This window comes from Brachyistius frenatus, unplaced genomic scaffold (genome assembly GCF_029030835.1).
Source record: "Brachyistius frenatus isolate BFR_SWC_R1_liver_20210118 unplaced genomic scaffold, ASM2903083v1 Contig_47, whole genome shotgun sequence".
In the NCBI taxonomy this organism is placed as follows: domain Eukaryota; kingdom Metazoa; phylum Chordata; class Actinopteri; family Embiotocidae; genus Brachyistius; species Brachyistius frenatus.
In genome coordinates, this window is record NW_027210646.1 from 1975494 (window position 1) to 1999571 (window position 24078).

General features: G+C 40.2%; 2 protein-coding genes and 1 non-coding gene across 3 annotated transcripts; 1 reads left to right on the plus strand and 2 right to left on the minus strand.

Annotated features, from left to right (window-relative positions):
- Positions 1–2969: 2969 nt before the first annotated feature.
- On the minus strand, positions 2970–3055 carry trnay-gua (transfer RNA tyrosine (anticodon GUA)). The gene is given in 2 exon segments: positions 2970–3005; positions 3019–3055. It is a non-coding gene; the product is annotated as a tRNA-Tyr (tRNA).
- Positions 3056–4067: 1012 nt separating this feature from the next.
- trim55b (tripartite motif containing 55b) lies at positions 4068–9171 on the plus strand. The gene is made up of 8 exons (XM_069703646.1): positions 4068–4298; positions 4854–5023; positions 5733–5910; positions 6071–6166; positions 6856–7089; positions 7209–7231; positions 8117–8241; positions 8331–9171. Exons 1-8 carry the CDS (start codon positions 4179–4181, stop codon positions 8501–8503), a joined length of 1119 nt encoding a protein of 372 aa, XP_069559747.1. The 5' UTR covers positions 4068–4178; the 3' UTR covers positions 8504–9171.
- A 1162-nt stretch (positions 9172–10333) lies between these two features.
- On the minus strand, positions 10334–12070 carry crhb (corticotropin releasing hormone b). The gene is made up of 2 exons (XM_069703465.1): positions 11878–12070; positions 10334–11278 (listed from the first exon to the last, which is right to left on the minus strand). Exon 2 carries the CDS (start codon positions 11256–11258, stop codon positions 10752–10754), a length of 507 nt encoding a protein of 168 aa, XP_069559566.1. The 5' UTR covers positions 11259–11278; positions 11878–12070; the 3' UTR covers positions 10334–10751.
- Positions 12071–24078: the final 12008 nt, after the last annotated feature.

Below are 24078 nucleotides of genomic sequence, written 5' to 3' on the forward strand. Positions count from 1 at the left end.
ACATTTATTCTTGCAAGAAGGAGCAACTACATGCACCCTCAGAGAGGTGTCCAGCAATGCTTCTAGATCTCCTCCGTAAGGCAGCTTTTATACAGTTGACAAACAATTGACAGTCACCCCCAATTCCTTTGTATCTGCTTTCGTATGGTAATTCACAAGATAAGGACACAGGGGAGTCGTCAATTAGATGTGGAAAGTCAAACAAAAAGGAATCACTTGCAAATAAGAGAGAAACCCAAAGAGACTTTCCGGAGCCACAATGCAAACAAGAGGAAGAGACAAATCTTTTCTTTCCATCAAGTTATTTCTTTATAGGATCAAATTCACAGCAATATTTATAGTCGATTATGGACGTGACTGTACTATTTCTAACCCTGATCCCACTTCTCTGGTGCTTTGAGATGAAGAATTTCATTTCACTGGGTCATATGAGGACAAACGCGAAAATGCAGAAATACACTTTATCTGCGATTGCTTACCAAGACTTTTTAAATCCAACGCAGTTAGTGCTTACCATCTGTATGAATACAATATGACTTCCACCTAAATGAAATATTCATACAAGAGAACAGATGGCACCCTTTGCTCTGCTCCTTTTCTGGTCCAATATACACTTTTATCTTGATTATGAGCTTGTAGACCTCTATGTGTGTGCGCTCATGTGCATAACACCTCCTCTTGTGCATTTTGTGGCCTTGGCAGTGCCTGCAGACCCTTTTACTGTATACTCAAAGCATCACGCACCTCCACTGAGCAAAATAGAGGAACACAAGTCTCACACTGTGCTCTTTAAACTGGCAGCTTTTAGCCTCAAAAGCAACACTGTCTGGCATTCATGTTGGCCTTTCATTTCCAAGAAATCTCAATACTGCTCTTAATTTGTCAATCTTTATTCAATTTTTAACCAACAGGCGCTGCAATATTATGAGTCAGACAGTAATGGCTTGAAAATTATGAATTCCCTTCAATCACAAAGACATAACCCAGAGCATCTTCTTAATTGATCTCATTTGAATTCATCCAAATGGTGAGCGTCTGAGCACTCCTAGCTCGCTGTTAATGAATATGTAATCATACTAGTTCAGCCTTTTTAAAGATTACTGATTAAAAGGGAATAAAGTGGGGCCCACAGCATCACTTAATGACAAAAAACATCCTTTGTAGTACATCACAGGAAAAGCACATAATCAGAAGGGTGACAGTGGGTGAAACATACACATGCATATTATTAAAAGACAAAAGTCACAAGGGAGACATTTAACAGTTAAGATTTGGATATGAAGGTTTCAAGACATAATTCTCACCTTTAAGGTGTTTGTATGTGCTTACAGCAGCGGTTTCCCAACTTACCTGTCTGGTGTTCCTGGATGGACACCAGCTGAAACACAGAGAGACAAATCAGACGGGGTGGGGGAAGACATATTCATACATTTTCAGTGATAATGTCTGTCCACGATGTTTAAAATGTGACTCATTGAGTCTGATGTTACTGTGTGAAAAGCACTGTGTGCATATCACTACTAGAGGTGTAAGGCAGGCAAATGTCATATCGATGTCATATCATATGAGTCATATGAAAGAAAGAAAAAAGTCAGTTTGCCTAGTTAGGTCACAAGCTGCTAGAACTATAAGGATCCTATGCCATGCTTTCTTTGATACAAGTCAATTAGATCATGGTTAAACATACTTTACATTTACTTGAAATTTTAAACGTTTTGATGAAGTACTGACACACTGCTATAGTCTCCTAAATGCAATATAATTAGCTCACACCCTCCCAAAACATTGTATTTGTTGACATTAGCAGCAGATACTGAATAGGTCAGTGATGGAAATTTAGTTGAACTACAGATGAACATTATGTGCAGAAAAAGAAATGAACACATCCTCCGTGCTCTCTGGTTAGAGGGCAAACAATACATTTCTGTCACATTTTAAGAGTGTGCACGTTGGTTGTTCATGACAATGAAACAGAAAGAAAAACGATGGCGCTCTTAATTAATCAATATTTCCTTCAAGATGTAGCAAAATGTCATTACTTGGATGGATTTCCTTCATGCGTTCATTCTTGTGAGGACATTTAGATCTAGTACATGTTTCCAAATACATTACAGCACTTACGAGATGACACACTAGTCACTACAGGTCAGATGTTTCAATTCATGATTCAATAAATGTAGTGCTAATGAGAATCACTGGACAGACAATTGCAATTGTGCAACAACACAGGAAAATGTCATCCATTATAAACAAGACTTTATTAGTGTGTGATGTCTTGCTACAGTCCTCCAAACAACTGCTAGTTATTGTCTCTGAGTCATCCGTCGAAATGTGCTCGCAGCACAGTTATAAGCCATTTCACAGTCGAAGCAAATAATAAGGTTTGTTTTGATCACTAGTGGCAAGCAAATCAGACACTAAGCCATCACCTTTAAAGTCCCTTTTGAACAGAGTGCTTGCAGGTGTGATCGTTTTACCATTTACCATGCAGAGTATGCAGTGAACTTACTGACATGACATCCACTTCAATCAAAGCGGGGCTGATCATTTATAACCTCAAACTCTTGTCCGACAATGTAAAACAGGAAACCCTTTACACCACCTACTTGCTTGTTGTGTGAAAACATAGTGGTTGGGAGCGCTCCAACTTGAAACACGCAGAGGTTGCTTTCCTTTCTTATACTGTTTTTATTATCTAAAATATACACATTTTCATTATTTTTAGAATAAAAATGAATAGTAAGAGCAAAAATGAAGAAACTGTTGCGCATGTTCATCGTCAAATATTCAGTAAGCATTCTAGTAAAACACGAGCTGATCAGTGCAATCATATTACATTTTAGTGTAAGTTTATAACTAAGCACAGTAAAAAATAAAATAATAATAAAATAAGAACGAATGACAAAATAGCATTTTACACAATAATAGGATGTAGATATATAGAATAAATGGGGGGAAAAAAGTGAGCCTCCTTCGAGCCGGATTCGAACCAGCGACCTAAGGATTACCATGTAACCGCTACAGTCCTCCGCTCTACCAACTGAGCTATCGAAGGGACATGAGTACGGAATGGAAATCGGCCGTTACTAGTTTATAGACATGTCACGACACGAATACCAAAGGTTATATCACGGGCCAGAGTGCGACCTGTCGCCGCTAGGTGGCGCTACGCACGACGCGTTATGTCGCCTTGTTAAAGTAGCTGTAGCGAGGGAGACTTTCGGTTATCCTGTGTGAGAGGTAGCGAGTTCAATGCCTGGTATTGTCCAAAGCGATTTGCTTTCGGTGGACAAGGTTACACAAACAACCTTGAGATTTAATCGTCACAAATTGTCCCGGTGGAGCTCCTTTGGACTTAATTTACTTCACAGCTACACCTGTAGGGCCGAGGTGACAAAACTTAACTGCCACGTGTGGTAATGTCAAGCTAGCTTGCATAACTGCCGTCCAGGTGCAATTAAAACTTGGCGGAACAAAACAAAACAAAACAAAAATGGCAATTTCAGAGTTTTATTTTTTATTTTTTTTTAAAAGACAGCAAACGTGTTTTAATGCTAGGTGAAACACGGAGCCCACTTATGTGGTTAGACTTGGTGTTTTAACAAACCTTTTTATTGTCCCGCTGGAGGAGAGTCTGCAGCCTCGAAGTTCAACGTGGTGCCGCCCGCTACCACCGGAAGCTGCCCGCTGTCACCGGAAGCTGCCCGCTGTCACCGCAAATCACGTGTAGGACTAAGTTGTTGCTGACAGGAAACTTTACTTAAATTCATATATCATCGGCAGCCTTGACATCCTTCTATCATGTCGGTGTGATGCAAAGTCCCCACCTCCCTCCTGACACACAGGGCCCAGTCACCCCAGATAGCAGTGGAGGCAGCTGTTCAGTACCGCCCTGCTCAGTTTCAAATATGGGCAAGGTAAAAGTGGCAACCTTTGACGTGACAGCAGTAGCTGCTAAAAACAGAGCTGACACCAGCGAGATAGGAGCTTACTCCCTTCAGCACAAGAGCAACAGGCCCGCTCCTCAGCCTGACGCTGGGCCCGATGTGGATTGGTTTTTTTGTTGTTGTTGTTTTTTTGTTTGTTTTTTTAAAGGAACTTTTAAGTTTTTCTAAACTTTTCACGTATACGCGTCTTGTTTCATTAGGTTTTGGTAGTGGTGTACACCCATTAATACCATGGACAACCTGGAGAAACAACTGATTTGTCCCATATGCCTGGAAATATTTACAAAGCCTGTCGTCATCCTGCCTTGCCAGCACAACCTGTGCAGAAAGTGTGCCAATGATGTTTTCCAGGTAAGCAATTTAACAAATCCCACTGATCATTTTAGTATGAAGAGAAAAGTAGCCTGTGTGTAAACTCGAGGAACCCTGCTGTTATAGCTCTATTAGCATCTGCAGCTCTGTCATTTACACCATTGATATTTTTATGTACTGGCCTACATTTTTATATGGAGCCTAATTAGGATCCAACTAGTCTCTCTCTCTGTCTGTATGTTAAATTGAAGGTAGTTTAATTTTAAAGTGTAGAGTTTTCAACATCGTTTGTCACAAATCATAAATGAACATTTGTATGTTGTACATTATTGATGCAATAAGTAATTGTAAATAGCGTATGTTTTAATACTTATACTTAGTTGTTCATGAGTGTCAGTCTCTGCATAAATGGAAGTTCACTTGTGAACCACTGTGAGCCAGTTTGGAGTTCTGATGATGGGGTTCCCCTTTTTGAATTATGTTAATCCATTGGATTACCAATTCATAACTGTTGAGTAAAAGAATTGAATGAATTTGTGCATCAAAACCCCGCCATTACTCCGAATTTAGGGTTATAATTGTGATGCTTTACAGTCTTCAAATCCGTATCTTCCAACGAGGAGTGGATCGTTGACATCTGGTGGCCGTTTCCGATGCCCATCCTGCAGACATGAGGTGGTCCTGGACAGGCACGGTGTTTATGGCCTGCAGAGGAACCTACTGGTTGAGAATATCATTGACATGTTCAAACAGGAGTCCAGCAGGTGAGACAGATCAGACATGCATTTAGTCGATCTGTGTATAACACAAAATCAAAGGAAGTCTTCCCCACTTTAACCAGAGAGAGGCTTTGTTTATCAGTCCAAGCCTCTCTTAAGGGTACTGAATAGAGATAGTCAAGGAGGAAAAGGGATAAACAGTGTAATGGCAGGAAGAGTACCTGTTTCTGGTTTGACCTCAGTGCCGGTGGTTTCTGAGATGACAGGACATTTCTAGCAGCAGTCATCTCCACAGATGATTTATCCAGCAGCTGACTGGATAGCAAAAGGCATGTATGACATTTAATCCACAACGCCTCAACTCATGCACTCAGGATGCTCAGCCTCCTACTGGATCAAGATTGTGCGGCATTGTCATAGACAATTAAATGGAATATCTTATTGACAATTCACTTAAATTGGACAAATTGTGCTGACAATGTAAGTGTGAGCTATTCATAATACCTTTAAAGTAAAAGAAATCACACATAGGTGATGTACACCCACACCTGTATACTACTCAGTGTAATGGCGATGTATTGATTACACTGCTGACAGTCCATGTGTATTCGAAAGGCAAGAATAATGGATCATCAATAAACTGCTGAGATGCATAACAGTGACATTATCAAAGTGACATTACATGTCACATCAATATGCGTCAAAATGTGCAGCGTGACGGGAAGATACTACTGTTTTCATTGCACCTCAACAGCAGCAAGCCAGAACCAGAGAGAAAGGAAGAGATGCCCATGTGCGATGTTCACAAGGAAGAAAAGATCAACATTTACTGTGTAACCCACGGCGTGCCCACATGCTCCATGTGTAAAGTCTTCGGAGCCCACAAAGACTGTGAGGTGGCGCCTATCAGCAGCATCTTCCAGACAAAGAAGGTGAGGCCTGAAATAGTCACAGAGGCTGTGAATACTGTCAGCTCTGACAACACGAGAAATAGATGACTAAATGTCTTGATTTGTAACTTTTCACAACGTAAATATGTTTTACTATGTTTATTATAAATTTGCCTCACTCGGTCCTTTCCTTGCGTCCTAGACGGAGCTGAGTGACGGGATTGCCATGATGGTTGGTAACAACGACAGGATGCAAGGCATCATTAGTCAGCTAGAGGAAGCCTGTCATGCCATAGAGGTCAGTGTCCGACTGGTACAGTGCCTGGTCGCTCACTCACGCAGCAAGCCTCGCTCTGTGCACACACTAATGCACCTGTACAGATGTTTAAACAGATGTAATGTGTCCTCGCGTCTCTCTATGCTTTTATCAGTCTGAGATTTAGACAGAGAGGCGGTGAGAGGAAAAATTATGTTTTGATGCCACAGTCTACCTTACTCTCTCTTCTGTGTTGCTTCGTCTTGCACAAGGCAGAGCACCCCTTTGTGCCTCCGTCCCACTAGAATTGACAGAAAAACAAGCAGCGTAATCGATGGGGGGAGAACAGACCGATTTCCAATGGTTCACGTGCCACAGTTTGACGTAGTAGAGAGGCTGCGGTCCCCCGTGTGTTCCCCTCAGTGGCATCACTCAGGACGGACATGAAGAACGAGCTTCACCGTCCTATCTGCACACATGGCACTACAGAATTAACAGAAGATAGACTAACAGCATTATGTGTAGTTTACAGTATTTACCGAATCATACACTAACAACAAAAACTGTTAACTTATTTTCTTTGGTTTCTAAACACTGTTGTACCCTAGAATTATTTTGGCACACATTTCTCGCACCTTGATAAATGGTTCATATGGATGGACTTGAGGAATGTACAATCTTTGCTTATCTAGGTGCGTGTCACCTTCTTTTTCTCGCTCATTCATGGACAGGAGAATGGTCGCAGACAGAAGAATCTGGTGTGTGAGAAGTTTGACCAGCTCTACTCTATCCTGGAGGAGAAGAAGAGGGAGATGAGTCAGAGGGTGACCGCCGAACAGGAAGAGAAGGTGAACTACATCCGGGGCCTGACCAGCAAATATGGAGACCATCTGGAGGAAAGCTGTAAGATCGTGGAGATGGGGATCCAGACGATGGAGGAGCCGGAGATGGCTTTATTCCTACAGGTCAGAGCTAATACCAAGTGGGGTTCCAAATTTTGGCATAAACTCCACATAAATTAATTACAGTTATCAATATGTTACGCATACATAGAGTTGAATTGTTTTTTTCTCGTATTTTTCAGAACACAAAGCCTCTCCTCAAAAAGTGAGTACATTCTTTTATAAATGCTTTTTTTATATTCTTGTGAATGATTAACCAGATTTACATCTGCACCTACGCATAAAACCACAACCCTAAAATAACAAGGTCACACCTTGTCTGTGGTGGTGGTGGAAAGTAATTCTGTGAAATGTTGCGAATCATTATCTTTAGCTATGGCATCCTGAAATGACTTGTGGAACGTGCTAAACAGATTGAATCTATTTAGAAAGTGTTACCTTGACAGCTACTGTCGTGTGACTGTAACTGCAGCTTCTGCAGCTACTGCAGTTACAGTCACACGATTTTCATTCTAATTGAAGATTCCAGGTCAACTGTTTACGTGGGATGTGATCTAATAAAGTCCGTTTACATGATGAGGGAATACATCACGTGTTTGATCAGCTGCCTGAAGATGGAGATCTATTGCCCATTTAGCACAGTAGTTGCTGGTTTTGTGTTGTTGAAGCGACATGCTTGCTCCTACTGGAAGGAATGAAAAGGAGAGAAACAGAGGGCCTTCTTGTGTGATGGTACTTTGCGATGCGTTTAGGTGTCCAATAATGTTCAGTTCTTTTAAGAGTTTTTGTCCCAAAAATCTCAGCTGTGGGCCAGTTCTGCTCGTAAGCTGGCAGGTTTTGGAAGTGGAGGAGAAACTTGCGTCCACTCGTATTCATCTTCGAAAAGATTCAAACCACCACTCTGCAACCAACTGACATTTCAATTGGTTTTGGCCTTTCAATTCTGACTGAGGTGTTTATGTGGAGCACTTTTATTCTGTTTGGACTTTAAAAACAATTTTAATTAGACTACCAGGCTCCATGTAAATGTGACTTATATGTGAGGCTGGATTTTTCCTGTATATATGATGTTTGCACCTTCTGCTCTCAGGATTGAAGAAGCATCCGGCACAGCCCACTTGGATAAAGTTGAGCGTGGCTACGAGAATATGGATCATTACAACGTCGAGTTTCAGAAAGAGAGAAAGGCCCTGTGTAGCATTGACTTCATCGAAGGTGACGGCACAGACTCTGATCATGGCTGCAAATTTACGACTTATACCTCAGTCTCAGTTTTACTTCCTTGTACCTTACTTCTTGTACAGATGATGAAGACGAAGATGAAGAGGATGACGATGCCGAGGCAGGTGCTGAGGCGGGAGACGGGGCTCAGACTGTTTCTGGAGGTGGTGCCGTTTCAGTCACCTCCGTCCAACCTTCCGACCCCCAGCAGATAAGCTCCTCCCCCAGCGCAGCCAAGAGCACTGCCTCGACCTAGCCGTCACCTGCCAGCTCAGACAGCACGTAAACCAGGAGCAGGATAATTGTTGCTCCTAGATGTTGATTTCAGGTCAATTGTGACACATTTTCCCTCGGATTAGGGAACGGTGAGACAAATTTAGACCTGCGCCAAAGGGAAAGCCTGAGTTGCGGAAGTAGATCTAAAGGAAGGAGACAGAACTTTCACTTCACTTCTCTCTCTTGTTGTGATAGTGATAGCGTGCATCACTGCATACACTGATCTAATTTTGTTTGCTCTGATTAGATACATGTGTTGGTTCTTCCTTTTCATTTTGGACATCCTTAATGACGGACAGACTCTGAGTGTCAGCAGCTTGTTTCCAGAATTCAGACATACTCATACATTTTTTATGCAGCTGACCTTTAGCGACTCGCTGCTTAAACTGCATCATTAGATAGCATGACAAGAAGGCCTCAGGTTTTCCCTCCTGTTGTATACTTTTTTATGACTGATATAACTTCATGAGAAGGGTAGCGGAGTAAAAAAAACTATCACTGTGACATTTCTGTATTTCCTGCACGCAACTGCCTGTATAATGTGTCCTAATCTTTTTTTTGTGTAACACAGGTATATTTTCCTATCGGTCAAAAAAACATTTGCCATTTTTAATGATACATAATATATTATGTGATATTAAAAGTGATCTGTGCAAAATCTTAGTTTAGTATATTAATACTCTTTCATCTTAACACCACGTGTCACTGTGCTTCATCTCTAAATTCCAGTTCGTGTTTTTGTTTGTGCACAAATATGTTTTAGTTTTCTCTTTCTCACTCTTTTTATATCTTTGTCAGACTGTTTCATTTATTTCTGTCAGAGGAATTCCTGCATTAGTGTCGCTTCTATAGCTGCTTCAGACAGTTATAAAATCCTTCTCTAGTATATGGTCATGATATCCCTCCTCATACTGCCTGCATAAGAGACTGCAGCGTAGCTCTTAAGCTGGTGGTCTTCTTTTTTGCTGCCCTGCAATGGTCTCACCTTGCTGTAACTCCACTACTGAGGTAGTCTTCCACTGAGTCCCATCTAATTATTGCGCACCATCTCGCAGGGAGTTGGATCCTTTACAAATGGGCTCAATGCAGCACTAAGCCCCCAAGTTGCTACGTGGGCCAAACAGAATAGGATGACTCACACCCACAGCTCCTGTTTAGTTTACCCTGACACTGTGGGTCAAGGATCAGCATTCACATATACACACATACAGGCCCACAGTGTCTTTCACACTCATTAGCTATCTGTGGTGCCCCTTTGAGCTGTCTGTGGTAGCCTCTTGTTGGTATATAATGAGAATTGCCTCCTGAGAATTTAAGAGTTTGGAGGAAAGGGTTTCTGTGTGGACGTTTACTGTATAGGTGCGTTTACAGCATGCTTGTTCACATCTTTTGCAGATTGTTGTTGTTGCAGTGTGTGTGTGTGTGTGTGTGTGTGAGAGAGGAGGCATGGTGTTAACCCACGACTTTGTTCCAGAGCAATGCCATGGTTACACCATATACAATTTTTGTATTCAGTTAGAAAAACCTTTCTCTATCAATCAATATCTGTGTAGGCAAGACTCAGGATGCAATGGCCATTTGTGCTCTCTCTAACAAACTGTTTGCCTTTTTTTTTTAACCTCTAAATTTAAGGCTGTATTCAATTTCTTCAAAGTAAGATTCAAAATGCAAATTACAAGAAACATTAGGAAAGTGTATTTTAATCTGTTTAATAATTAACTGGGAATAGTCAGTTTTTTTTAATGAGAGTTAGTATTAACTAATGTGTAAGGATATCCACAGAGAAGTGTAAGCATTGCTTTTAATTTTTTATTAAAAAATATAGATATAAGACGTTCTGTTGCACAACAGAAAATGACTGGTTGCACATAAGTTTATTAACAAACATAAATATCATAAATACAGTGATTCATAATCTAAAACAAAATGCCAATTTTGTCAATGCAATTCATGTCTTAACCAAAAGTATTTCATCTCAAATATGAAGAACGGCATAACTCTACAGATTTGACACCAACATTGAAATGGCAAGGTACAATCGGCTCATTATAAGTCAAGCCCGTTTATGCTCCATAGTTTGAGGTTAAAGCTATAAACAATAGAGTGATAAAGCAGCACTATATTGTACAGAGCATGTTTTGTGCTGATGGTAAAAATGCAAAAGAAGAGAAAGAGAGAGAAAGAAAAAGAAAGGGAAGGGATATCTTTGGCGGACAGGAAAGAGGTCTTCATTTCCCGAAGAGCTCCATCATTCTTCTGTTATTTTGCGCTTGCTGCGCCAGCTGTTCCGCCCTGGACATCTCCATCATCTCCCGTAGCAGGTGGAAGGTCAGATCCAGTGATATCGGCGGGTCCTCGGACCTTCTTCCCCTCTCCATCCATTCGTCCCCGCGGTCTCCGATGCCGCTTATGAGCGCCCTGATGTTCCCAACTTTCCCCTGTAAAAGACGCCGCGTCAGCTGGAGTTGTAATGCTCTGTTGTAGATGGCAGGTGATCCGCCGGGATACATGGACGTTGATGGGAAAGAATTAGAGTCCCCGTTGCCCAGTCGGATGAAATACTCCTCTCCAAGCCGCTCCAGAATGGGACTAGACTGCTGCTGCTGCTGGGAGTTTTGGGTTTGGGGAGCAGGGACGCGTAGGGTACCGCCAGGGCTTTCAATAGCCCGACATTCGTAGCGCGGTAAGAAGGCAACAAGCAGAATCACGGTGGTTCCAAGTAAATTGAGCTTCATGTCAGGATATCAACAGGAATCTGAAAAGAAAAGGAAATTTTTTTGCGTTATTTAAATGTTTATTTTTCCTCACATTAGTGTGTGAAATGTGCTGCGTAAAATTACATTTACGCACGTAAAACAGGCATTGCAATAATGTAACGGGTTGGTAACTATTACTGTTAGTGTCACATTTTATTTGTTGTTGTAAGATAGTTTCTGATTCACATCTACCTCTTATTTATAATGCGATTGAGTCTTGTGAGATTGGTCCGTAATGTGGAATATTTGCGCGCAAAGAAAGCTCCGATTTTTGGCTCAGTGCAGGTGGAAGTTTAATTTAGTTTAATTTAGTTTATTAATGCATTCTCTCGTTATACTTCCCCCTTTACTATATTAAAAAAAAGAAAAAAAGATCGGGGCATAAAATACAGTGCTATTACCCAAGACAAAAATCTATTTTGTGATCTGTGAATACATTTCTTTGAACATTTGCTGTAAGCCAAAACGCAAGATTTTATCCATAAAATGTATTTAGAGTTAAGATCCCAAACGTGCCAAAAATGAGAAAATGTAAGATGCCAAAGAAGACATGTAGACAAACTCATAATATAGGAAAAATAAATCAAGCTTTTCATACCTTCAGTCTTTAGAGGAGGTCCAGTACAGCCGTGTAGGTTGCCAGGTAGTTGGCGAGATGCCGCCCTCCTTCACTTCTTTGAAGAAACAAGTATATAGTTACTTAAAGCCTAGATGCTGAATGGATTTATATAGCCACCCTCACTATAAGTGTCGCGCTCCAAGCTGAGATTGAGTCTGCGCGTTCTTGCATGGGTGTAACGTGAATGGACGCCTCTGACAAAGTGCTTTAGTTTAGATGAGATGAGTCATATGTGAGTGTGCGCGCGCGTGAACGAGCGTCTACCTCTGTGCTTTCAGAATAGGCCTATAGGTGCCACACCTGCCGGCATTTTCACTTGAATGAGTTGGTTGGAAATAATTGCAGAGGTTCTTGGATTCTAAGAATTCTTCTTGGATTCTACTCAGAAGTTAAAGAATAATATTCAGTCAAGTTTTAAATTGTGTTTTTTGTCTGCCTCAGTCACACCTAATTTTCAGACTTGTGTCCAATTACTGTTTGTGCTTTGCATAACAAAGATTCTTGATTAGATACCGACCTACAGTGACCGTTCTTGACTGCAATTTGGTGCCATAATGCAACAATATATCGGTACGAAACATACTGGAAATACATAGTTGCAGGTACAACGGGTACATTTTGGTGCAATCTACAGCACTGACTATGGTTCGGCATTTTGCACCACACTAATGCAGTTTAGCTGACATGCATTGTATTTAGTGAATGTGTATTTGCAAACACCTCAGGCTGTGAGAGAGTCATTGTCTCCCAGTGATTCATTGCTGCTGCACATATGTACGTCACTACCTCTGCCCCTCTGTGCCTTGGCCACCTCGCTCCAGAGGGGCCCAATGCCAAGCCACGCTTTCAAGATAGAGATTTTAATCCAATATCAGACAAGCTATTTGAATGTTAAATAGTTTGAAACTTTGTTTGTTTCAGTCTGTTTCACTCTCACTGCAACTATTGTGCAACACCACAAACTAACTACGACTAGTCTACTGTGGATTCACCTGTGGTGAAACATGTTAATGATGAACAAAAGTTACCACTTTCCCAATTTAGCATAAACTCAGCATATTTGATAAATCACCTTTAGAAATTTGCTAAAAACTCTTTTCATTTATCCTTAACAGTAAATCCATTTCACCAAGACATTCAGTTTGGGGAAAAGTTCCAGACATACAGTGCAGCATATACAGAGGTCAAAGTGATTTAGCAAATAGTGTACACTCAAGTAAAAATAGCTGATGTGAGAAATTTGATTTTGTAAATGCAGTTATAGAGTGCAAGGTGTTTGTTTTCCTCAGAATAAGTACCATCTTCCAAAACGCACATATTATCTGTAGACTTTTTAGTGGATTAGAGTGTAATTTTACAGTCAATGCGAACCTGTCTCTCCTGTAACCTCTCCACTTTGTCGCTCTTCATGCTCTGTGCTGCTGTAGACGAGGTGTCAGGTCCCATCATGAGAAACACATGTTGGCTGACACAAATAGAAAACACTGCCAGATGAGAGAGTGACTGCTTGTGGTCAACTCACGTCACCTCATCTTCAAATCACTGTCCCCGAACAGATCACTGGAAGAGAAATCCTCTCCTGTGACGCCACACCGGAAGAGACATGGGGTTACATTATTATCCCTTTGTTTCCTCAATTAGAGCGAGTGTCTCAACAGATTAGATTAGATCAAATTTTGATGATTTGTCCTGGAAAATTGGGATGTTGTCCCTTAATATGACCCTTGATTCTGAACTTTTTGTGCAGGTTGAAAAAACTAAAATTAGAGTAACATTTCTATTACAGACACTGTAAACTGCTTATGAGAAAATATTTCACCAAATCACAAACCAATGGACAAATTCCCAACGGTAGCAGATTCATTGATCATATGTCTTTCCAATTGTGATCTGTTACAAGGAGAGGACAAGTGCTTCTTACTGAACTGTCCCTTCCTTAATAATCACAAGCTTTCTGCAGTGGATTGAGCCGTGTTTATACTACTGGTGTTCTGCTTGACTGTGGCAAACACAGTTTTAATTATTAAAAGTCACTCTTGCTGTTTAAGAGAGTTTGATCGCCGGGACTGCAGAGCTCAGGGCTCCACACTTAGACCACCACCTGACCTCGGTCCTGTAGCTCAGGTGTCCTTCTGGTTTATAGTCCAGTGATATAACCTGTTATAAAAACACCTCTAATAGAAGTGAGAGCCTGCCCTTTCATTTTACAAAAAAAAAAGACATGGAAAATTTTACAGAAATGCCCTTTTCTTGTTTTACAGTTGACCACAAAACCACACAGAACTCTCACACAATCCGCCTACTAGTTGTGTGGGTAATTCATTTAAATGTTTGATCCCTTCAGTCAAGTGTGTTTGAGCTATACAGATTAATTAATTATGCAAAAAGCAATCTGATGATCAGTTAACTTAAATAATTCCTCAGTGCACCTCAGCTACTTTTAAAAAAGAGCTGTTTTGATGCATGTTTCAGCATGTGAAATATAAAAGCCTGAAGATCTTGAAATGATCACCTTTTGAATAATTAAATGAGGCAGCTGGCTTTCTTGGGCTTCTCCAATGGTTTGCATGCAACTTAACTGTCCATAGCCCATGTGAGAACGTGTGAAGCAAACCCATTCATAATGCAGCAAAACCCCACAGCGCCGTCCTGTCTATACCAATCTAGCGTCAATGGGAAATAATGCATGTGAAGACAATATTTGATGACACTTATAATACAGCCCATGACTTGCATTGTATTTTTAAACATGGGAAACATTGTTATTCATTGGTATAGGTAAAATACTTATTGGTCCCTGCTTCTTCTTGTACTTAGGTTAAGCGGGGAAAAAAAAATGAAGGGACACAACAGGGTATTTATTGCAAGTATTTTTGTAAATACTGGGTAGCTACAGAATACAGTACGGGGAAATAAAACAGAAAAGAAGTATAAAGGGGAGAACAGTCAATTTTCTTCTCATTTAATTAAAGAGTAAATTTTGAACTAAAAGCTCCATTATAAAATGTTACCCAATATTAATTCTCCTGTTTTCTATTAGTAAAATTTGAACTGGAAAAATTCACGATTCTGAACAAAAGGAAACAAAACATCCTCTTTATTTTTAAGGTAATTATATGAATTAGATAGAAGATACTTTCAATGCTTTTTTTAATCAAATGGAAACACCAAAAACTAGTTGCACGACACCTCTGCCCTGTCTGTGACACTCCGCTTGTTTGTTCCCATAAGGGCAAAAAACCTTTTAAAATGGGTCACAGACACATAGTTTCATTTTTATAGATGGCTCAATAATTCTCTAGAACAGCTGGGCACTGTAGTTTTCAGCGGAGGTAACTCAAACTGGGGTAAATGTCGCATTTGTCCAGGATATGTTACTGTTTACAGCACCAGGATGGTGTAAATGTGGATCTTAAAGGGGGGGCATCCTTTAATGTGCAACAGTGGAGCTTTATGTGCTTCTAATTTTTCATCAACTTCAGGACACCTACGGCCCAGAGGAATAATATATATCACAAGTAAACACAGGTAATACTTGTTGATTTATTGTTGGTTTTGAACCTTTCATGGGATTAATAAGAAAAGAGGGAAATATGGAATATCCTCTGCTTTATCTTCTAAAAAGATCTTAAATTCTTAAATGAGAAAGGACGATAGATGTTTTAAGTTCCGGGCTACATGACGAGTCTTCATATGGATTCATAGCTCAAAATCACGTATCCTTAAATGTTGAAAATGTTTTTTGTTGGACTTTGATTTGAAAAGTAATTCCCCTTCATCTCATTCGTCATTGATGCAGGATGTCTGTATCAGTAGTCAAACTGAAATGTTCCTTGATCATATAGATTGCACCTTGTAATAAAGTGTATTGAAGATCTTGGGTGTGCTGTAGAAGTAAGTCATTTTTATCCTTTATTATTTAATGTCCATAAGATTAGATCTATGAGAGGTTCTCTGAGTTTCAGGAAATACTAAATGTTCTGCCTCGTGTATCATCTCATGTCATTAAGCCAAATTTGATTTCAGTGATACGTGACATACAGGAATACTGCTTTACTCAAAGGCAGAAAATGATGCAGCCAACGTCCGCTTTTAGACCGTGATAAAAAATTGTTGTCTCAAGGGAAATCTAGGCCAGAGCTATTCTACCAAAATTGTAACCCAATTTTCTTTGCTCTTTAAAGATAGTTTGACCAAAATTGTCTCTTATAGATGCCCCTTAATCTGGACATATAATGCTGATACTGTCTTCCCCATGTACCCTCGTGGCCAAGATGTGAATAACTTATATTTCAGTAATTCTGTCAAATCGTTATGCAGCCGTAAAGCGTGATCAGTGGCAGGAGATCAGAAAAACTTCATGCCTCCGTTCAGAATGATTGACAAACATCATATGGACACTGACAGTCATCACACAGGTCAAATTGACAGAAGACAGCCAGAGAAAAGAAAACCTTTCAAACAGATTTCTTCATTCTAAACTTGTCTTGTCTCTCAGCGTCAACGACCTTAAAAATGTCTTCTTCCTTTCAACGCAGCAACCCTCATTCCATGTAACAATCACACGCATAAAGGCTGAAGTGATTGAACGGGTTTCCTCCTGTCTTTGTGGATGTCTGTCACATTGGTCCGCTTACAGCGATCAGTGGTGAACTTGAATATGTTTATATAAGAGCCTTTTTTTTTTTATCTGGGTTAGGATCCGCAACAAGTTCATCAGACCAAGGAAGTTGCCGATATGCAGATTAAGATGGTTCAGCCGGCTATTATGTAATACATTTTCCTCTTAATATTTTAACGTGTATGGCAAAGAACTTCCCAGTAGAATGCTTTGAAGATACAGTTTTGGAAAAAGTGAGATGTATTTATCGTCAAGCAGAGGGCTAACGGGAGAAAACTGTCAGTGGAGTGGAGGCAGTGTTGTCTTCTTTTCTTTTCTTCAACCAAACCTGCTTAATCTTATTTATTTTTTTCTGAGACTAAAGTCATTGCAGTAAGTTACAGTTCAACATGAGGATAGCCAAGACTGCGTCATAACAGAAATGCACATCTATCACCACACAACAGTGACCAGTGCAGTCAACACATTGCAAAATGCACATCTGACATCGTTCGTGTGAAGAATTAACTTGTTGACCGTTGTCAATAAGAGATCAGAGATGTGCTTTTGTCACTCAGTGCTCACAGCTTCATCGAATCAACTGCAAGTTGCCAGTTTCCAAGAAAGCCTGGTGTGCTCAGTGTGTGTGTGTACAAACTTGGGGTCCTGCCGCCTCCCCATGCCGTGCATCAATCGCCCCCTCGAGTCCTGTCAGATGATCATTTGCCCCATAGCACATATAATGGATGTCCTCCACCACATTAGACAGGATGCAAGCCAGTGAAGATGCAGTGAAATCAGATGTGTTTGAGCAGGGCGAAATGCAATGTTGTTTTTCAGAAAGTGCATTTAAAATAGTCGAATGAGGACAACGATGAACGTAGCACTGAGCTGTGCTGGACATCAAGAAGGAGCAGCAAATTCGGTCAAAAAGTAGTTTGAGAGTCCTTGTGCAGAAAGAGTTTTGGTTCTCATCATATCAGAAAGATAATTAGGAGAGTGTCTGTCCAACAAAGACTGGACGTATCTGACCTCATTATCTGTGCTTTTACCCCTGAGTTAATAGAGTGACTCATTCTTTGTTTGCTTTTTTTCTATTTTACTGCTAAGATCAGAAGATGGCTGTGAGTTTTCTCCTCTGTAATTATTTGAGCCAGTGTCAGTGTTCCCTCCTTGGTTTCTCTCTGGTCCTTAGTGAGGAGCTAACAGGCACTGATCATTGCGCCGTGGGCAGAAGGCCAATATTAAAAAACGAGACAATCACAGCAGACAGCAGCGCTCAGGAAAAATCTGAGAACAGTTAAAGGAAAGAGATTCATCCTATTTTTGCAGAAAACTCAGCAAAACACAATTTCCAAGAACAACTAGAACAAAACTGAGCTTTTCAAGATAATAGTTAAAAAATGGCAAACAATTATGAGACTATTTAAAAGGTCCCTGTTGTGTTTGGCTTTTGTTACTGTACAATGAATAATATGTTTTTAATAAATATATTGTAGCACTGAGAGCATTAACTGTGTCAGAGAATCTTTGAGTGAACCTTGTTCTTTGTGATTAATTCGATTGAGTGGCTGTAATTTAAAAGCTTCCAGAGCTCAGCATCAATCTGCTGAACTAGTCAAATAAAACTAATGTAATAACTCAATCTGCAGAGATACGCACATTAATCTGAAGCGCTGTTCTCTGTCAGAAACCTTTCAACATCAGGCTTAACCCTGCCGAGAAAGGGAGGGGGTGAATGTACAGTCGGGGTCCTCACGATTAGAGATAGCGGAAACACATAAGTTGGCGACCGAGAGGAGGAAGATGCAGGTACAGTGGGCCAGCCAGCTGGTCTTGTCTGGTAAATTCATCAGTGTGAGTGATTGGATGACACAAGAGTGACATTGTTTCTTGCGATGAGTAACGCAGAGGCAGCCGTGAGACAGAGGAGAGGTGCCAGGAACTGCACTGACCTTCACTGTCCCCCTCTTTATCCAGTGATGATGGGAGGTTATCCAAACATTTAGCAATACAGAGGAGCTGATGTACTGTAACTGTCCCTGGTGCTATTAATGAAAGAAAACACACTCTTATGCAGTAAGCACATAGAAATAAGTACGTCATTATGGATACTAAGCAAGATCACAACTGAAGCTAAGCGTGTTTTAATCAATGATCTCCAAAAATGTACCTTTCCACAATCAGAAGCCTTGGGAAATTACAGATAAGCCCTGCACAAGATACCACTATTATCACTGAAGAAGTTAAAAAAAAAAAGATCTGACAATGTATTTTAAAATATTCACTATTTAAACTATATAACTACAGGCTACATGCTGCTTTTAAATGGAACTGATGAGCTCAGGGTTACAGCTCAGCAACATGGATGCCAAAAAAAAAAATCCTTTTGTCCGAGTCTTGAAGCTACAGAGACTAATAGTAATACAAGGAAATGCAAAGGAGTAATGATGAAGGGAAAAGATTAGGTTGCTGAGAACATCAACACATTTCTCAGTCGTATTATCAAATTAATAAACTCTATATGACTAAAATTGCATTATATTAACTTACCATCGAAGAAATAATGAACTTTCATGGCCTCCGCCATTTCTGAAAACTTCAACAAACACGTTACATCTAGTGAACTCGGGGCTTAAAGAAAGCTCCGAGGTCCACAGCACCACAAGCAGGGGACACAAACACCACCCCATTGGAAGGCAGCCATAATATATCGAACAGTTTTGGTAAGAAAACTTTGATATTTTGGGAAATTGCAAAGTTTGACAGACATTAAAAACCAGACATAAGAAAACAGTTGCCAGGAAACCAGTGGAGACTCGTGCCGGATCCATTGTTCCCACCCAAGAAATATCCAGCTCATAACCCTCTTGCAAATTTAGGTAAATTGTACAGATAAAATGTTTTTTCAAACATTACCAAAACTTTAGAGATGATGGTAAGCAAATGTTGTTACTCATGAACAGGCTAGCTGTTTCCCCCTTCTTCCAGTCTCTGTGCTGAGCTAAACTAGCCGGCTGCCGGCAGTGGCTTCATATTTACTATTGTAGATAGTGGTATTGAGTTTTCATCTACCTCTACTTTTCACCTACCAAAGCGTATTTTCTAAATGATTGTTTTAAACTTGATTATTAAATAATTGTGACCAAGATATGCACTGTGCTAATAAGTGCTCTTCAGTGAATGAAGTATCTCATGGCAACCAGCTTTCTAAATAATCTCACTCATATCTGGCATATCTATATAAAAATGTATGTACATTTTTGGTTACTTATTGGTCGTCATATCTCTGTGATAGGTTAAAATCCACTGCTAATGTCAGCGATGCCAAGACAGTATATCAGGTGGGTTATAAGCTGACAGCACCAACACTGCACACACACTTGAGAACTGAAATGTTTGACTTCAGCAAACAAAATGTTGCTTATTTTCACTTTCCAGAAGTGAAAATCACATCATGTTAAAGGAGACAACATTTAAAATCCCTTTTGCTGAAGATATATTGTCCCAAAGCTGAAAAGAGGAGTTGTTCTTCGCACACTTTTACAGGAAAGCAGCAATATGTAAGATATCTGTCTAATGGCCGTAGCCTCTCCTGGCTGTCCGAACTTTAGACCAGGAAGTGAAAATTATTTCCCTCCCAGTTCTACGAATTCAGGTTTATTTACAGCAGCCTGTATTGCTAAAGGGTAAAAAAAAAAAAAAAAAAAAAAAAAAAAAAAAAAAACTTTCTGTTTATGTGCTTTTAAATTGCAGCTGCCAGGCTCTTGTTATGCAGCCAAGCATACTGACCTTGTGAAAAACTTTGCATCCTGGTATGTTTTAGTGCTGCTGTGTCTGAGCCCAGAGGATACGCTTGGTGTTCACACAGCCGCCGCCTGCCTGAGCTCGTCATGTTCTTCTCTCTATTTACGGCCTTGAGTTTATCCACCGTCTCTGCTTCGGCTGCTTTGGCAGACCTGAGGATGTCCTGCTGATGATACATTGAGACTACAATTGGGGGCCTATTGCTGAAGCCTTGTTGTGTTTTCCTTTGTCCAAGTGCTGCATCTTATTGCTCATCTGCCTCTCTGAGAGTCTATTTTTACCACTACAGATCCTACTTTTGGCTCGTCTTAGCATCGTTATATACTTTTGAGTCCTCTGTGAGAATTAAATAACCTCTATCTGTAGATTTAACAGTTTGCTTGCTAACACTGACCTCTAGATGTAGTCTAAGCCGCTTACCACATCCTGCCTCAACCACTAAATCTGCTCTTTGTTGTAAGATTCACATTATGCCATCGTCCTAATCTTAAGAAAAGCCTCTCCTGTATCCTCAAAATTGTATCTTTGCCATGATGAGTGTGTGTGTTTGACAGTTCACCTTAACAGTCATTCTCTTCGTGAATCTCTGCTGATCAGCTCAGACCAGAGGTACCCAAACTTTTAAGTCCATGTACCAAACTAAATCTCCCATTTACCACTTCCTACTGCAGAAACCCAAAAATGTTTTCATAAAATGAAAATCACTTATCTAACCATGCAATCGTCCCAGAAAGGCTCAATAACAATATAAGACCACTGTTTCAAAATCAAAGGATATACTTACATCTCTCGCTAGAAGCGACGCCACTGCCGAGTCGGACTGCTCTGGAAAGGTTCGTCTGGCCTGTCAGGTCCAACATTTATCCAAGATTTTTTTCTGTTTCTTGTTTTTTTTGGGAGACCTTGTTGACATTTGAAAATATTACTTGTTCCACTTGCTTAAATCAAGGAGTCAGAATCCAAACTGTGCCATGCTAATGTTAGCATTATACTAAGTCAGACATGAAGTGACGTCACCCTATGTGACTGAGCACAGGCAAATTGACAAAACATTTAAACAGTTAACAACTAATTTTTACATCACTGTAACGTGATGTGTTTATGTAATGACTATTAACTATAAAAACATGAAAGTAAATAAAAAAAAGTTTTGGATCTGGCCGGGTGGAGGCTCGCATACCACCACACTTTGGGAAACAGTAGCTTAGACAAACAGCAGCATGATCAGTAATACTATGGTAGGCTTTAGATGTGACTTTTATTGTATCTCCACTTTTCATTGTCATTCATTCTGTGATGTAGCACAGACAAAATAAAATAGTTTAAATAGTTTTTAAACCTCCATGCAAATTGAAAGTTCCTCTCACTACACAATTACTTTTACCTCCGTGCCAACCTACAACAAACTCTTCATTTGGTTACTCAGTACGAAGTAGAGATGACTGTCATTTGGCTGATAGAGACATTGTATGCCACAGTAGGTTCCCTAAAATAAAAAATATGTCACATTGAGTAAAGGTGAGGTTTGTCCTGGTTGCCTTATCCCTGTTGAGACAGAAATTTAGATTGCCTTTTATGATTCCTTGCAATTAAATTAGAGAGCCTTTAAAAACTCACAAAGTGCTCTGTGATGGGAGAAGGTTGTGATTGCTTTGGCTTTTTTTTTTTTTTTTCTTCTGCAACAGTGTTCTGCAAAAAGAAGAAATTAATTTAATCTTAGGTCATTATATTTGAGTACCTGTATTAATTGTTGTTTCCACTTTTACATTATAATCTGTAATTCTTGTTTAATTCAGTTATTTTTAAACATATTATCTCAATGCAAAAAAAAAAAAACCCGTTTTACTGCCACTTAAATTCGATAGGATGCGGTGAACAAATATTCTTTGATCACAGCTCGCAGGTTACACTCCAAGAAGTTTCAATTTGATTATTGAATTGCTCTGTGACCGATGTTTGCGAGCTGTGTTTTCTAATTAGAGTGTGTGTTTTTTTCCTCCTCTCAATCCCTACTGATGTTCTCAGCTCACTGGGCTGTGCATACAACTCCCACACAGCCGATTGTCAACTCAGGTGGGCTTCCCCAAGCTCCTTGACCCCTGTCAGCATTGAGTTAGTAACTTATGTAAACATTAATTAGATGAGGGATTTGGATATCGGCACAACACAAATCTTTTGCCCAGCACTGAGCTCGAAGCCATCACTATCCAGGATGCTTACGTTTGTTGTTTTGTATCCGATTACACGTGTATGTACACATGTATATCTACCATCAATGCATACTTCACACCAATAAACCAACAGCAGAAGACTAAATATATGCAGCCATCTGCCTGATTGAGTTGTGTGATATATTCCTTCGCCTCGGGTGGACATAGTTTAGTTTAACTTGGGTTGGCAATGACTTTCAAACAGGGCAGAAGAAACAGGAGCCTAACTAACCACAAGTAGGTTGTACACTGCCTGAGGTGATTCACACAATTGCAGTGAAGCTGCTGCTTTGTTGCGCTCCTAAACCCTCCGTGTAACAACAAGTAAAGAATCATAAAATAGATCTGGCAACTGTTGTCTGTTATAAATCATCTGTGACACTGAATCATCTTATTTTATTTGAGAGTGTACATATGGCGTTAAGGCCCTGAGGCTGTCACTCTGCTTTACTCTCTATTGACTCACCAGGCAACGAGCAAAAGAAACCAAAGTGTAAATTATCCACAAATCTCTGCTCTGGAGATAAATAAATAAAAAATAAAAAAAATAAAAAATAAACCCAAGAAATAGCACAGCTGTTGCGATACTTGGTTTCACTTTGAGGGAGGAGGCAGAACAAGAGTGAAAAAGTTATGTGGTCTCATGACAGACCGTAAGATTATTGCAGAGTCTGCATATAATGGGAAAGAAAGACCCAGAAGAATTGCTGACTTCTACCTTTTTGATCACACCTCATTTTAATCACTTCCTGGTGAATCCAGAGGAGCAGGGTTCAAAACCACACGTCTTACCTCTGAGCCTGAGCAGGGGTGGACAAAATACCTGAAACACCAAATACTATCAAGTACCTAAGAGGTAGCAGCCTCACACTTTGCTTTGAAGATAGATACGAGCCTTCTTTAGATGCCGCCACAGTCTGAAACTGTGTTTATTGGATAGAAAAAAGAAAAAAAAAATCCCTTTTTGTGGTACGAAGGAGGTGGAAATCTGCTTTGCACGCTGAGATCCAAAACTCACCATAAAGGTTCATTGATGTTCAGATCTTTTCATTGCTCAGGGGCGCCGATTTTGAGCTTCTTACGCCAGGTTTCTCTTCTTTGTGTACACGCATTAGATAACACTGGCTTCTGAAAGGCAGCCCTGCCATACATTCAAGCTTTGTATGTTGAAGGTCACAACCTACAGGCCACTTAGAATTGAGTGATGGAGTGCTGCTTCAATTTAGCGGTCTTATTGGAGGTTGCACGTTGGAGGCCCTTACAGTGTCCATTTATTACCGGCACTGATGCACTTTGTCCACTTTGGGAACCTGGTGCTGGTTTCTGGAAGTCTGGTTGTTGACTCATGACATAAATAACTATAAAGTCTAAAATTTTAAAATGATGATGATTAAACTTTAAGAGCAAATGTGATTTCAGAAACCAAGGCTGCTTGAGTATTCCAAACCTGAGACGCCTTGAGAAAATTGTTTCACTTACTCAAACTCGAGGGCACGGGTGGGGGGGAATAGCAGAGATTACATTTACATATCAAAGTGAGTATACTGAGGCTTGAGGGTCCCT

Coding starts and splice junctions, on each gene's coding strand:
- crhb (XM_069703465.1), bottom strand. CDS start 11,258: ATGAAGCTCAATTTACTTGGAACCACCGTGATTCTGCTTGTTGCCTTC.
- trim55b (XM_069703646.1), top strand. CDS start 4,179: ATGGACAACCTGGAGAAACAACTGATTTGTCCCATATGCCTGGAAATA. Junction 5,911..6,070: donor GCATCTTCCAGACAAAGAAG/GTGAGGCCTGAA, acceptor CTTGCGTCCTAG/ACGGAGCTGAGTGACGGGAT. Junction 8,242..8,330: donor TAGCATTGACTTCATCGAAG/GTGACGGCACAG, acceptor CTTCTTGTACAG/ATGATGAAGACGAAGATGAA.